The 13,108-nt window shown below is 38.6% G+C and overlaps 1 protein-coding gene across 2 annotated transcripts in view; it reads right to left on the minus strand.

The window, feature by feature from the left end:
- The window catches only part of DIAPH2 (diaphanous related formin 2), a 165,817-nt gene that overhangs the window by 97,422 nt on the left and 55,287 nt on the right, over positions 1-13,108 (minus strand). For both annotated transcript variants that reach the window (XM_017742337.1, XM_017742333.1), the window contains 2 exons: positions 11,934-12,173; positions 4,981-5,110 (listed from right to left, as the gene is read on the minus strand). In XM_017742337.1, the coding sequence (XP_017597826.1) occupies positions 4,981-5,110; positions 11,934-12,173 (370 nt within the window). The remainder of the gene's footprint in view (positions 1-4,980; positions 5,111-11,933; positions 12,174-13,108) is intronic.

The raw sequence follows: 13,108 nt of genomic DNA on the forward strand, positions 1-13,108 counted from the left end.
TGAGCATACTGAAGCAAAACTGCTGGCAAGGGTGTAAGACAAATTGCAAATGAGGCACAGGAGACAAGTAAACAAAGTAAGGAATGCACAGAGAAGGAGCAAAGCTGTTGTCACACAACCTGCTGTTGATATAAAAACCTCACAGAGCTGTTGGGCAACTTCATCCAACTGATCTCCCTTCATACTCCCAACCTCTAACTGGACCTGGCCCTTTCTGACTGCCTGACCCACTTGCAGAGGTGCCACAACCTTCCTCACAGCCATCAAAGTGCAAATTCAACCACAGATAAGCAGGAAAAGAAAGAACAAAGTGCCATTTTGTAGCTTCCACCTCTCTCTAGTGGCTTGTGTTAAGGAATTCTAAATGGATTACACAACTTAAGACATTTAAAGCAATCTTCACTTCTGAATTGGTTTAACTACAGCCAGATATTCTTAAATGCTTTAATTTCTTTAATAAGCAAGAGCCCATGAGAGTCATTTGGGCTGCTCTTTCATTTTGCCCTTGATACTTACACTTCAGGGAGAGAAGCAGAGCCTTAAAATGCAAGCCATACAAAAAGCTGTTTAATGGGGATTCCAAATTATAACTTCAAAACGTAGCTTCAGAATGCAGAACAACCACAGCTCTGTACACCATTTGTTACACACAGACAGCAACTAACAAAAATCCTCAAAGACTTCACAGACTGGGAAAATTCACTGAGCAATTTTACTGAGTGTAAGGCAATCCAGAATCTTAGCAAGCCTCCGAAAGGATCTCCTACAGAAATTGCTCCTTGGAACTACAACACAAGAAGCGCCTGTGAGGTTTCTGCCTCCCTGCCTTCCTCACTGACGCCTGCCAGTGAAGGAGAAGTGACTGGAGGAAACTTTTAATGAGCTGATGCATCTCCCCATCCCCGGGGCAATGCTGGGCGCACACCCAGAGCGCCACAACAGGAAGGAGTCCCCCGTGTTTTATCCACCTGTGTGTGTCCTACAGCCAGGAAAACACCCAGAGAGCTCCTTCCACACCAGTACTGCAGTTTATGTGAGGGAAAACAATGACAGAAGTCTCTGTACAACTTGTGGTTACGATGCAAAATGCCAGCAGCTTCAGATGCCATTAGAGAAAAGTCCCAGGTGCCAGAATTAACTGTTTCCTGCCACAAAACACTGTCTGCTTTATACCACTCATGTGCCAGGTTGGGCAGAATCTGTTTCAGCAATTTAAACTGTGCAAGGTGGAATGCTGCAGATCTCTATGCTAAAATAGTTTTTTTTCCTGCTGCAACAAACTATAAAACTTTTGTTTGACAGAAAAATGGCTGCTGCTTATGAGCATGTTTTAAATTGCTATACTTCAAAGTGACAGTTGCACAGGATGTTTTAAAATATTTCCCCCATTCTAAAATTATGCCATTAAATCACAGTGAAGTACCTGTATAAAATCTTAAAATTAATATTTTATTACACTATTTGTAATAAAAAAGTATACACACATTTGTATTCCACAGTGTATCTGATTGCTAATGGCCTTTCTAGAGAGATGCCTCAACCATCAGAATCATATGCTTGCAAATTAATGAAATAAATTTCAATGACCACATGAGTGACAAATCTGTGCTGGTGCTATTGGTACTTTTTAGTCCACTGCACAGACCTAATTCACCCCCACAAGGCCCCTTTCACTTGATTTTACTTTTAACAACACTTTAAAAGAATTATCAAGCAGCACACCTTTATGTCAGGCAAAGAATTCAGAATGTTAAGTGCTCAAAAAAAGCCCTCATTATTACTGAAAAAGACTAAGATATATTGATATATATATATAATATATCTACACCACTTTCACAGTTAATCTCAACTTGCTGTGAATCTCTGCAGCCCAGTGACTCTCACCGCTGGCAGACAAAGCAAGCAGGTAACAGGTACATCAGGAACTGGATATTCAACAGATGGAGACACAGCTATGGTTTGTTTTTATGTTTTATTATTTACAGGCACAATGTTTGAATCATGAACTGGAATTTAAAACTATCGCTCTTAATATCTAAAATTAAGTTATTGTTATGAAATACATGGCTAACTTATTTTAATCATCTGAATTTTGTGTGTTACCTATTTCATTTTTATGATTTCCAAGAGGCTTGACACTCAGGAGAGACTTGACTTAAAAAATACATTTCTTTTCTAAGTAATTCCAAACTATACTTTTAACCACGTGATTGTGTCTAGAAATTCTGACCTCTTGCTTTTATTTAGATATTTGACCGAACCCCAATATGGGATGGGAATGGAAGGGAATTTCACTGACATCAAACAATGCACTTCGTCACAACCTTGTGAGTTTTGATTGGTTTTCCTTTCACAGTCTGCTTCCAGGAAGAAGAAATGCTTTTCCAATGATCTCTTGATCATTAATCACTTTGACCTTTGCTCATATTTTCCAGAATAAAACTGTTTCCTAATTTATTTTTAGTTTTCATAAACCTCCAGGTTGATCTTCCATCTTTAAAAAGATTAACTATTTTATTATACCTTATATCAGATTATTGAAGATTTTAGTACATGCATGGGCAGTTCATCTAATCCCATTGACCTTTTCATATTAAAATCCAGTTTTATGCCTTATCTGCTCTTCATTTAAAAAAAAACCAGCCATTGTTCAGATGCTGATTCTTTATTCTTAGATGAAAATTAAAGCTGAACAGGATTTTTTTTCTTTACATGGAACTGAGAATATGCAGCCAAGATTTAAAAGAAGTTGCAGATGCCAAGTGTAGCATTTAGAAGGTTATGTACAGTCCTAACTACGAGGCTGCCTCCTGACTGAAAAGTACCAGCATCCATCTCAAGTAATGACACTCACCTGTCTAGCTCATATTTCCTTATTTAAAACTCATGCAGAGATAATATTTGCTGGTAGGTTTCTTCCTATTTTATGAATAGCTAACTGATGCCAGCATCCTCATATCAATTTTTTCAAAAGAGGCTTCCCACAGGAAAAATAAACCCAACTGCCCATCCCCGAAACCACTGGTTTATAAAACACCAAACAATAAATAGGAAGTGCAATATCTCTTGCATGCAAAGCACTTCAACTTCCTACACAAAAAAAGCACCACATGTGAGAGAGCAGATGAACATTACAATTAATGAACCCCAAGAAGGACCATGGGGAACAGCTGAAGCAACGTGCACAAATCCCGGTTATTCTGCCAAAACTCTGCTTTGCACCAGAAAGCAAAGAAGGGCCAAAAGGGAAGGTTTGGTCATTAAAAATGAACAGTAATTTATGCTCTGCTAGAAGTCATTGCTGTTTATAAGAAATGCAGCTTTTATGTTACAGAATGAAACAAATTTAACTGCAATAAAATCTTTTTCATATGTGTTCTAAGCATCAGAATTATTAGAGGCTTTGCTCCCATTAACAGGCTTTCTCTGTTTAGGATGCTACAGCTTAACTAAACTTTACTGACTCTTTCAGTTTAATTCCTGAAGTCAACTTACAGAACATCAGAGCCTTTGAATCAAACTATAAAAATCTCAAAGCTGCAAGGTCAAGTGTCAGCCACAGAAGAAAATTCATAAAAGATCATCAAAAGTGCCTGGTAAACCAGAAGACTTTACAAAGAAAGGAAGAAAAAAATTAAAAGTCACCTCAAGAAAAGAATTATCAAGTGGTAGAAAACATTTTTGGAATTTAGATAAGATACCCAACTGCTACTTGCATAAATAAATTAATCACTGCATTAGTCCACCATAGAAACACAGAATATCCTGAGCTGGAAGGGAATGACAAGGATCATCCTGTGCAGCTCCTGGCCTTGCACAGACACCCCACTAATCCCAGATCAGTCCCATTTTGTCCACAGGCACTCAGGCCTATGAACCACCCTGCAGCAAAGGGTGGCAGGGACACATTTCATCAGTACAAATAAAATACAATTTATATACAGAAAAAAATAAGGAAAGGTGCATGCAAAGTTCAAGAAACAGCAAAAAAATTGTATGACAAAGACAGACATAAAAGTGTGAAGAAGTCTGAGATGAAACAATGGCAAAGCTGGGTTGATGGATGAACTGTTCCCCAGGTCCTCGGGGAAACAAGAGCTCTGCTCTCACCAGACAGGTTAAGACAGAAGAACACAAACTGAAAGCAAATGATGGCCTAATTAATAAAGTATCTGTCTAACAGCTAATCACTGCTCTGAAGAGAGACACTGACTGATAACCCTGGAAAAAAGGAGACAAATTTACGAGAGCAAACCTGGACAGAGCTAATGGAAATGTTTATCCAACTATTTCTCCCCTCTATTTTCCTTGATATTCTGGTGCTACCCAGGTATTTATCTTCTGATGGACCATTAATGCCCAGGCAAATTAAAAGTTTGTTATCTTCAGCTACCACCTACCTTTGCCATCAATAACTCAGCAGCAATGTGCCAAGCAGCACAGCCTGTGTCCCATGAGAACGTGCCCAACAGATGAACTAAGGTACCACAGCCACCAGCCTGGGCTGCTGACTGACCACAAATAAAGTATTAATTTGTGCAGGGCAGCACAATTAAACTCTATTTCCTATGCAGCCTGGGATTTTTCCAAAGCATGTTTGCTATTCTCTATCAGGTGTGGAAACGAGGAACTCGCTGTGTGTGAAGGCTCACGTGCACACACAGTGCTCACTCTTCAGAGGTTTAATGGGACACTGAACACCATCACTGCACTGCTGGCAACTCCTGAGCCGTGGTTTTTCAAGCACCTCACTGAAATACACTGTTTTATTTTCACAGCCCGCTACAGAAAAAGAGGAGTTGCTCTATTACTGCTTTTCCCTCCTGACTTCTCAGCTCAATAAATACCAGAAAGGCACAATCCACGTGGATTATCAATGCTTACAGTTTACATAATCCTACAACCTCAAATGAGATGCTGGAAGCATTTAATGTCAAAGCAAACAACTGTTACCTTTAGGTGCTTTGTCCATTTGCTTACCTTTACTTGCACTCTCCACGTGCTGCAATTCATCTGGAAATTTTAAGATGTCCCGGTAATTCTCCTCACAGATTTCTGCCAGAAAATGCAACAGGGTCGTTTTCTGATCTGATGATTTTGTATCTCGAATCTAAAAAGTGAACACAGGTGAAAACAATGAGAAAAAATGCTTCAATAAAGTGAATATTGTAGATGTCGACTCATAAGCAAGACATTGCCTACACGGGTTGCCTGCAAATAAACACATTTAAAAAATGAAATTTCTTGAATTCTCCATAATTTAGGACTACAAAAGGAATCTACCTTATGAAATATTTTAAAAAAGAATGATTAGTTTTGATGAGAACAAAACCTGAAGACAGTCCATAAGTTCTGAGATTTTAGCATTGCCAGTTCAGAATCCCCCCAGATAAAAAACAGATGTGAACAGAGATTAAACAGACCAGAATTTAGAATATTCCTTCAATGCAAATCCCTGAAATGCTCCATAGCTGGACATTGTCCTAACAGTCAGAATTTGTATTTTGACCAGTCAGGTTAAACTAACTCCTTGTTGTAAATCCACAATTTTTTCTTGAAGCACAATCTAAACCACGCTGCTTTAGGCTGAAGATTTTGAGACCAATTCTATACAGACACAAAATAAATGAACCCTTACTGGAATACAGAATGACCACAAAAAAAGCAAAGGTAATCCTGACTGTAGGTAAAGGAAATTTAATACATCCAGCTGTATTTATGAAAAACTGCAGGAAAACTGTGCACAAGGTGAAGTAACAGGTAACTGTGTATTTTTGCTGTTCTTTCAACTGCAGAGGCACTTTTTAGTGGCCTGAAATACATCAGTATTCTTGGAAGTGATAAGACTCTGTTCTCTGTTAGCCTGAGTGCATGAACTGCTGAAATGAGTTTTTTTAGTTAAAAAAACAAAAAAACCCCCAAAACCTGAAATAATTGTTAGAATACAGGACCAGTGGCATGTTTCCAATAAGCTCGTGGCTAAATTCCATGGCAGAGTGCACGTGTCCAGACAAAGAAACATCAGGAACTTAAGAGAATGAGAGAACGAATTTAAGATCAAATTTCTTAGTTTGCCCATTTTTGTGCAGATGTAAAGAAGGAATGTGTGAGTTGATGGAAGATCCAGCAGAAGCAGAGATTTCCTCATTCACAACAGCAACAGACAAGAGTAGGTGTAGGTAAGAGATTGAGACGAGTACACTTCACGTGACAGAGAGGATTAGTAATACATCTGGAAAGAATTGTTTTAACAGCATTTCCCTTACTCATCCAGCACAGTTCTTACACAGAAGTAAGCTGCAACATACACAACAAATGAAATAAAGGATTTATTTAAGAAGAATACATAAATGCGTGTGTAAAATCTCCTATTTGTTTTCTCATTCTCTAAATCACTTGAAGTTCTAATTCTATAATCCTCATGACAGGCTTGCCATCGATGTTCAATTTAATAGAGGCCTTTCAGCTTTAAGGATTACCCTGTTAAGAATAAATGAGTGCAGTGGAAAAACAGGCTTTTAAAAATATAAGGTATTTAGGCAATTAAGAAAGCAATTTAATTCATACCAATTCAGCGATTAAAGACTAAACAATGCTCAGTAATGGTATGCAGTTAAAGGGCTTTCATGTGTTACATACACAGAAGTTCTTCTGACTTGAAAAAAATCATAGATTTAGCGGCTAAACATCTAAATGGAAAAAAGAAATTGCATTTCAATTTGTCTGTGAACAACAGTAGTGGGATTTGCAGTCTTTGATCTCTCTGACATCATCAAGTGGATAAAGCAGGTTTTTTCTAAATGGACAAAATTATTTTGCTTTCAAATTACAACAGAAACATGTTTTGCCACCAACAGCAACATCATAACAAGAGTCAGTATTAGCACCTTGTAGCAGACATTTACTCAGACCTTGAACAAATGTATCAAGTTCACTTCTTTGGCCCAGTCATAAACAAGTCTCTGCTATGTGCATCCTTATGTTTAACACAATGGATACACACAGGTCTGCTTGATATTTAGAATCAATATCTGTAATTTAAAAATCAAGTCCTAAGCCAACTCATATAATGAAAAATAAGACAGGTGTTGTTTGAGTGTAGATTAGCACGCCCCATTTAAATAAAAAACAAGAAATGAAAGGTAGGAACTGGACAGGTGACACCATGGCTGTGTCTTTACAGTCTCTGTATTCCCATCCTGTACTTGGATTCCATATATACTCATATTCAATAACCTGCTCACCATTTTAATGCAGTACTTTCTATATTCAGTTTTTTACTTGCAGGAATTTTGCCCAACAGATATAATATTCCTTGGCTTGTGAAGAACCTAATGGCTTAGCCTGATTTCTGCTGTTCTACACACTACAGCCGAGTGGATGAAAAGAAAAAAGAGCCCATTAAGTTGTGCTTACAAGACCAGGAGCTGGACTTTGATGAACCTCATGGGTCCCCTCCAACTCAGGATATTCTATCATTCTATCATTCAGGATAAATTTTTAACACTGTGGTGTTAAAATTTTAAAATACAGGTTTTTGAGTCTATGGCCTTTCTTCACCCGGGAGACAGAATTTGGAAATAACACATTTAGTTTAAAAATAAATTAAATAAATTAGTAGATCAGGGTGGGTTACAGAAAGCAGCTCCAGCTGAATGCTGAAGCATCAATTGGAGGGTCAATACCATGAGATCCACTGTTTGGGAAAGGATTAAAGGCCAAGATACACAGAGCATAACACAGCACAGCCATTCAAATCAAGGGAGACACAGAGCAAGGTGTTTAATTCTGTAAGCCAAAAAACATCCGCATAACAAAACTCTCCCCTTATGCAGAGTAAAGCACTTCAGCCACGCCAGTCACACCTTAACCCCCTGCCAGGATGGGTTTGGGTTCACCCCAGGTGCTTCTGGATGCAGCCTGCAGGTGTGGGGGTTAAACACGACAGCCAATGCAAGGAAAAATTTCTGCATGAACCATCACTAGAGTGACGCCTTATTATAGCTATAAAAAGCTCTCTATTGATTTTTATGAGACTATAGACCTCCTCCTACCCTAGAAATCTTTCCCCCCTTGCCAGAACAAGGGCTGCTGGACAGTACATGTACCCTCAGCAGTAATCCTCAGACTGGATAAACAGCTTGTCTCGCACTATTTGCACTATGAACAAAAGGAACATAATAGCTCTTCATAGATAAAACACACATTGATCCAGCCAGAACACTGCAAAAGCTTGATTAAAACTGAGCTGTTGGTCTTCACTTTAATTCAGCACCACAGGACCAGGAGCTGTACCTGCACATTCCTATAGCAAACCTCTTTCCTTTCAGTTCCACTCCCCTGGAGCAGAATTTGGAACTCCTGAGGAGGCTCCTGCCGCACTGGGGGTTCCAAAAGCAGCTGGATCCTTTGTACAGGTTAAACAAACACAGCAAAAGATTTACCTGGAGTGAATTACTGCAGCAGCCTCCCTCAGCCTGAGCACTTCTCCTGCAATATTTCTATTTTTACAGAGCATTTCATGCTCAGGCAGTGAAGATGCTCCAGTGCATACATGGGAATAGCTGGTCTCCCTTGCCAGGCTTGATACATCCCATAAATTCTGAGGGTGATGTCTCTTATTTGAACAAAATTAAGTTCTCTGCCTTCTGCCACAGGTCGTTTACAAATCATTTCTACCTTCAATAACATCATATGCTGCAATATAACACCCAGAGAGATAATCTGTTTTTAAGGATTTGCAATTACTATTCAGTCATTAGCCTTCCAGCTCAGACCAGACAGGCTGGAGTTGTGCTTTACTTTCTTTACCATGTTTTAATAAAAGTTGTAACAAAACCAGATTTCTGTGTATGAAATGACCAGCTCTGTTGTAAAAACATTTATTTTCCAAAACCAAACATTTACCCAGATCAATACTTGCCTTTTTACTTCTTTTTTTTCAGACTGTATAATGTAAGTACTACATCTAGTAAACAGACAATTAATTTTAAGATTGTTCAAGAAACAAGCAAAAAAAAAATCAATACAAAACTCTGGTTTTATTGAAAAGTGAATTCATCACATTAGGATTCCTCATCATGAAGTGTGTGTATTCATAGAAATGTGCACACAGACATCTTCTACCTTGCTGACAGCTGACAAAAAAAAATATAAAATTCTCTTATCATGAGCAGAAAGACCACTAAATGATAGTCACTGGTCTAAAAAAGGAGTTGTTATATCAAGAAGCAAAATAAAGGCTCCCAAATTCTGCTAGACAAGCTTGAAGACTGAAATACATTCCTTAGGAGCAAAAAAATAAATACACCTTAAAATTATCCAAGGAAAACCTCTAGCACGGTTGCAGTGCCTTCTCAAATTGATGTCACACACAATTAAAATTTAAAAAATCCAAAAAACTTTCAATATTCACACAACTTGAAAAATTTAGTAGCATCCAGACGTCCCACAAGGCACACACATGTAAAGCACATGACACTGCCAAGGAGACCTTGCTCTTGCTATTAGATGTCACTTACTTCTATCAGAGCCTTCTTCAGCCAAGGAATATAAATTAGAAATTTTAATTCCCAGCAAGGTGTCAGTGAACAGGACGCCCTGCCATGCTTCCACATGCCCAAGTTTTCATCTTCTCAGTGAGGGCCAGTTAGTGACCAACAATCATAAATTCTGAGACTGTTTGAATAATGAAAAAAGCTGGTGGGTGGCTGTAAATAGATATTAAAGCTGGTGCTTGTAAAAGATATCCCCATCTGATAGTTTAGTATTTTACACTCCTCACAACAGTTGAAAACCATAGTCTTAGTTCAGAAACAAAGCCAATAAAGTCATCTTACTCTTCTGAGTGGAAAGGGGAGGGCAGAGTTTAAATGCTTCTAAACAGAGGAACCAAATTCAATTATGACTTGAAAATAATCAATACACAAAGAAATCCATTACCCAAATATAAATTTAGATGATTAACAGTAATTTTAAAAAGTGTTGAAAATACTATGTAAACACCTCATTTCTAAAATTAAACACCAATGGAGTGGAGGGCAGCCTCTCTCAATATGATACTAAAGGATATGTACAGGTGCAAAAACATTTGAGAAAAAGTAAGTCCTGCAAAAGCAAACTATTATACTAATCTAATTCAAATTAGAATGGCAAATACATAAACCAATTATTTTAAATAAAAGAAAGTATCTTTTAACATGGAAAATAAACAATAAAGTTCAGTTGTAAACAATGCACGTGTCACACTGTCCAGGGAAACTGATCCACGTTTCCATAACTTCCTGACATGCTCTGAGTTTGGAACTCAGCACTGGTAATTCATAAGGTTCAATCAATACATGGAGATATTAATGATACAATTTCATGTCTGGATCTTGGCAAGATCTTTTTTGTTTCAATCACCATCAGTGTCTGTGATTATTTTTAGCCATGACCTTATCACAAAACATACCTGGTTACCTAAATGCAGCAGCACTGCCAGCATTTGATTTCATTACGCAAAAAGTTTTTGAGTATTTTCTCCAAATCTCACAGGGAGGGGGTGAAAGAAAAAAAGCAAAACACAAAAGGACATTTCCCTCAGAAATATCTACCTTGAAAACAAATTTTTAGAAGTTAACAAGCAGATTTTGTTTCTGAGGGTAATGCTGAATTAAATTAATTAAATAGCCATAGATTTCTGTCTGCATTATTTCCAGAGGAATTTAGCAGTAAGCACAGGTAACTTGGCCTCAGCAATTCCTCAGTTCAATAGAGAACAGTTTGCAGGACGAGTCAGTCTGCATCAGCTGTGCCAACAGGCGAGATGTGCTGACAGCAATTCAGAAATCCATCACCTGGAGTGCAGGAGCTCCTGCTCCCAGCCCTGCTCTGCTGCAGCACCACTCCTGCACACTCATCACCTCCCCTCCCACTTGGTAACGAGTGTTCTGCTTCAAACATTCATTTCCCTTTAGATTCTGCTACTACCACAAAGAAAATGCAGCAGGAGATCGAAGACAAAAATCCTTCAACTTGGCTTCTCTTTTAATAGAGTTATTAAAGAATGAAAATTTTTCTCAGGTGATGATTTTTACTTTATCAGAAGTTGGCAACATCTTTGCATTTAACCACAGCAAGCAGAGCCTTTCTCTGCTGAAATGTGCCAGATCACACTTGCTGTGTTTGAAATATGATTTTCCCCCAAGTTGAAATCTTGAGGTTTGCACCACATCTCATGGTGCCTAAAACCAGGACCTGAAATCTGGATCCTCTGATTAGACCAGAAGAAAAGCCTCTGCAAGTTTTATGCTATTTTTTTTTTTGGATCCATTTACAATCATTGCATGTCCTTAAAATAAAGATACTTTCAAGTGTGCTTTTTGAACTGAGACAGTGAAGTTTCGATCACTACCTTACACACATTTATTTTACCCCATACACAAACAAGCACTGCACACTAATATCTCTCACTGCTCTGGATTCTGGAGTTCTTGGTGCATCCCACATTTTGCTGCCACAATTGAAGTCCAACTTTGGTTAAAGGTTAAACCGTGTTCATCCTTAACACAGCTCCTTATTTCTGTGAAAGTGCTTGAAGGACAGCTGGGTGGGAGATGCAAAGACAGAGGAGTAACGAGGTATTTGACACACACAGGCTCTGTATATTCTATTGACAAGGTAAGTAAACAAAGTCAGATTGAAAACATTTGTTCTACTTCGCAGTCCAGAACAGACTCACAATGAAACTGCCTTAAATCCCCACTGCACCAAGACAGCTGGAGCAGGGACCAGCCTGGGAGCACTCACTCTGTAGCTCCCTGTCCATTATTAAACACAGAGGTGCAGTCAGTAGATTACACTGATTGAGTGCTTTTCCCTGCTTTGGGTACTTTCTCCTGTGTCCCGAGTTTCACAGAGCTGCACTTCAGTGTTTTATGGCTGCAGCTTACCTTGCAGAGAAAGCTGATGTTGAAGCCAAGGGATTGTGCATTTCTGGAGCCAGAGTTCATGTAGTTCCCAAGGAACAGCACCAACTCGAGGAGCTTGCTGAAGCTTTCACTCTTCTTGAGCTCCTCACAGGCCAGAGTCACTGCCATGATATCAGGTTTGATGTTGTTCACGTGCTCCTCGAACATGAGCCGGAACAGGATCCCATTGAGCCGCGCCCGCAGCATTTTCACTGAGCTCATCTGCAAAGTGCCAAACATTACATCCAAACATAAAAAACCAAATGCTTATTTATGCAAAAAGCCTATATTAAAACCCCCAATGCTGTGCAGTCAGCAAGCCTACAGTTTCTGTATGTTTTCATTGCCTATCTTGTATTGCCAAGCATCCCAGGGTCCTACCACCTTTCTGTTTCAGACATTTGGCAAAAGAGAGCACAGCACTAATTCCTTCCTGCTCTGATAAGAGATGGGAGGTTATAAATCATGAAGTTGTAACATGGTAAATGACAGAGATACTAAAAATAATCTACAATCCTGATTCATTAATTTAAATCCCCAAGACCAAATTCACCAGGCTAGATAACAAAATATGGCCATGTCTTTCATACTTTGCACAAGTGATCAGAGTTATTTCCTCCCACTTAGCACACTGTAATTCACAAGAGAAATTTAAATTAGGAGAAAAATATGTACTGAGAATTTTTAAACCACTTAAAATTTTTAATTTAATTGCAAGAATGATTATGCTCCAAATCTATCTCATTTTACTTAGCAGAACACAGAAAGATTTCCTCCCCAATGGATTCACCATCAGTGGTGTTCCTGAAGCACTTAGCAAGAGAAGCTTTGTTATGTGACAAAGCACAGATCTTGACTATCAAAACAAAGATTTCCATGTGCTCCTGTCTCTGTTGGCCAAAATTTTACCATGGTCCTTTGAGGAACCACGATTTTTCTACTGGTGTTATCTCCCAACAGCTACCAGCAGCAGCAGCTTTCACAGGAAGGACTTGAGTGGTCTGAATAATAATGAATTCATTCTAAAATGAACACAAACATGGAAGGCGCTCCAGATGGTCTCAAACAATTCCTATGATCAGGCTGGAACAAGGGAAAGGAAAGGATCAGAAAAGAAGCATTTCAGCATAGCTAGTGATCTTTTTTTATAAATCTCC

The sequence above is a fragment of the Corvus brachyrhynchos genome, unplaced genomic scaffold (assembly GCF_000691975.1).
Source record: "Corvus brachyrhynchos isolate BGI_N302 unplaced genomic scaffold, ASM69197v1 scaffold220, whole genome shotgun sequence".
Classification (NCBI taxonomy): Eukaryota; Metazoa; Chordata; class Aves; order Passeriformes; family Corvidae; genus Corvus; species Corvus brachyrhynchos.